The 280-nt window shown below is 42.9% G+C and overlaps 1 protein-coding gene across 1 annotated transcript in view; it reads right to left on the bottom strand.

Annotated features, from left to right (window-relative positions):
• The window catches only part of LOC116693964 (uncharacterized), a gene marked incomplete at its 5' end in the record, with an annotated part of 798 nt that extends 518 nt beyond the window's left edge, over nucleotides 1–280 (bottom strand). The window contains 1 exon segment of the mRNA XM_032523350.1: nucleotides 1–280. This exon segment is cut by the window's left edge and continues 518 nt beyond it. Coding sequence (XP_032379241.1) covers nucleotides 1–280 — 280 coding nt within the window.

Below are 280 nucleotides of genomic sequence, written 5' to 3'. Positions count from 1 at the left end.
AATCATCACAAAAACCATCACCATAACCATCTCTAAAACCATCATTATAACCATCAGTATAACCATCAATACCACCTCTACCACCACCACTATCAACGTCACCATCTCTATCAACGTCACCATCACTACAATTTTCAACATCCACTTTCTCCTCTTCCTCTGCATTCTCGTCCTCTTCAGACACGGAGCAATACCCAAGATCTACAGACCAGTCAGGCCAGTTGTCTTCATCCTCTGAGTCTTCATCCTCCCACTCCTCAAATTGATGTTCATCTTCTCT

The sequence above is a fragment of the Etheostoma spectabile genome, chromosome 8 (assembly GCF_008692095.1).
Source record: "Etheostoma spectabile isolate EspeVRDwgs_2016 chromosome 8, UIUC_Espe_1.0, whole genome shotgun sequence".
Classification (NCBI taxonomy): Eukaryota; Metazoa; Chordata; class Actinopteri; order Perciformes; family Percidae; genus Etheostoma; species Etheostoma spectabile.
Note: the sequence above shows the minus strand (reverse complement) of the source record. Positions and strands in the feature narration are given on the sequence as shown.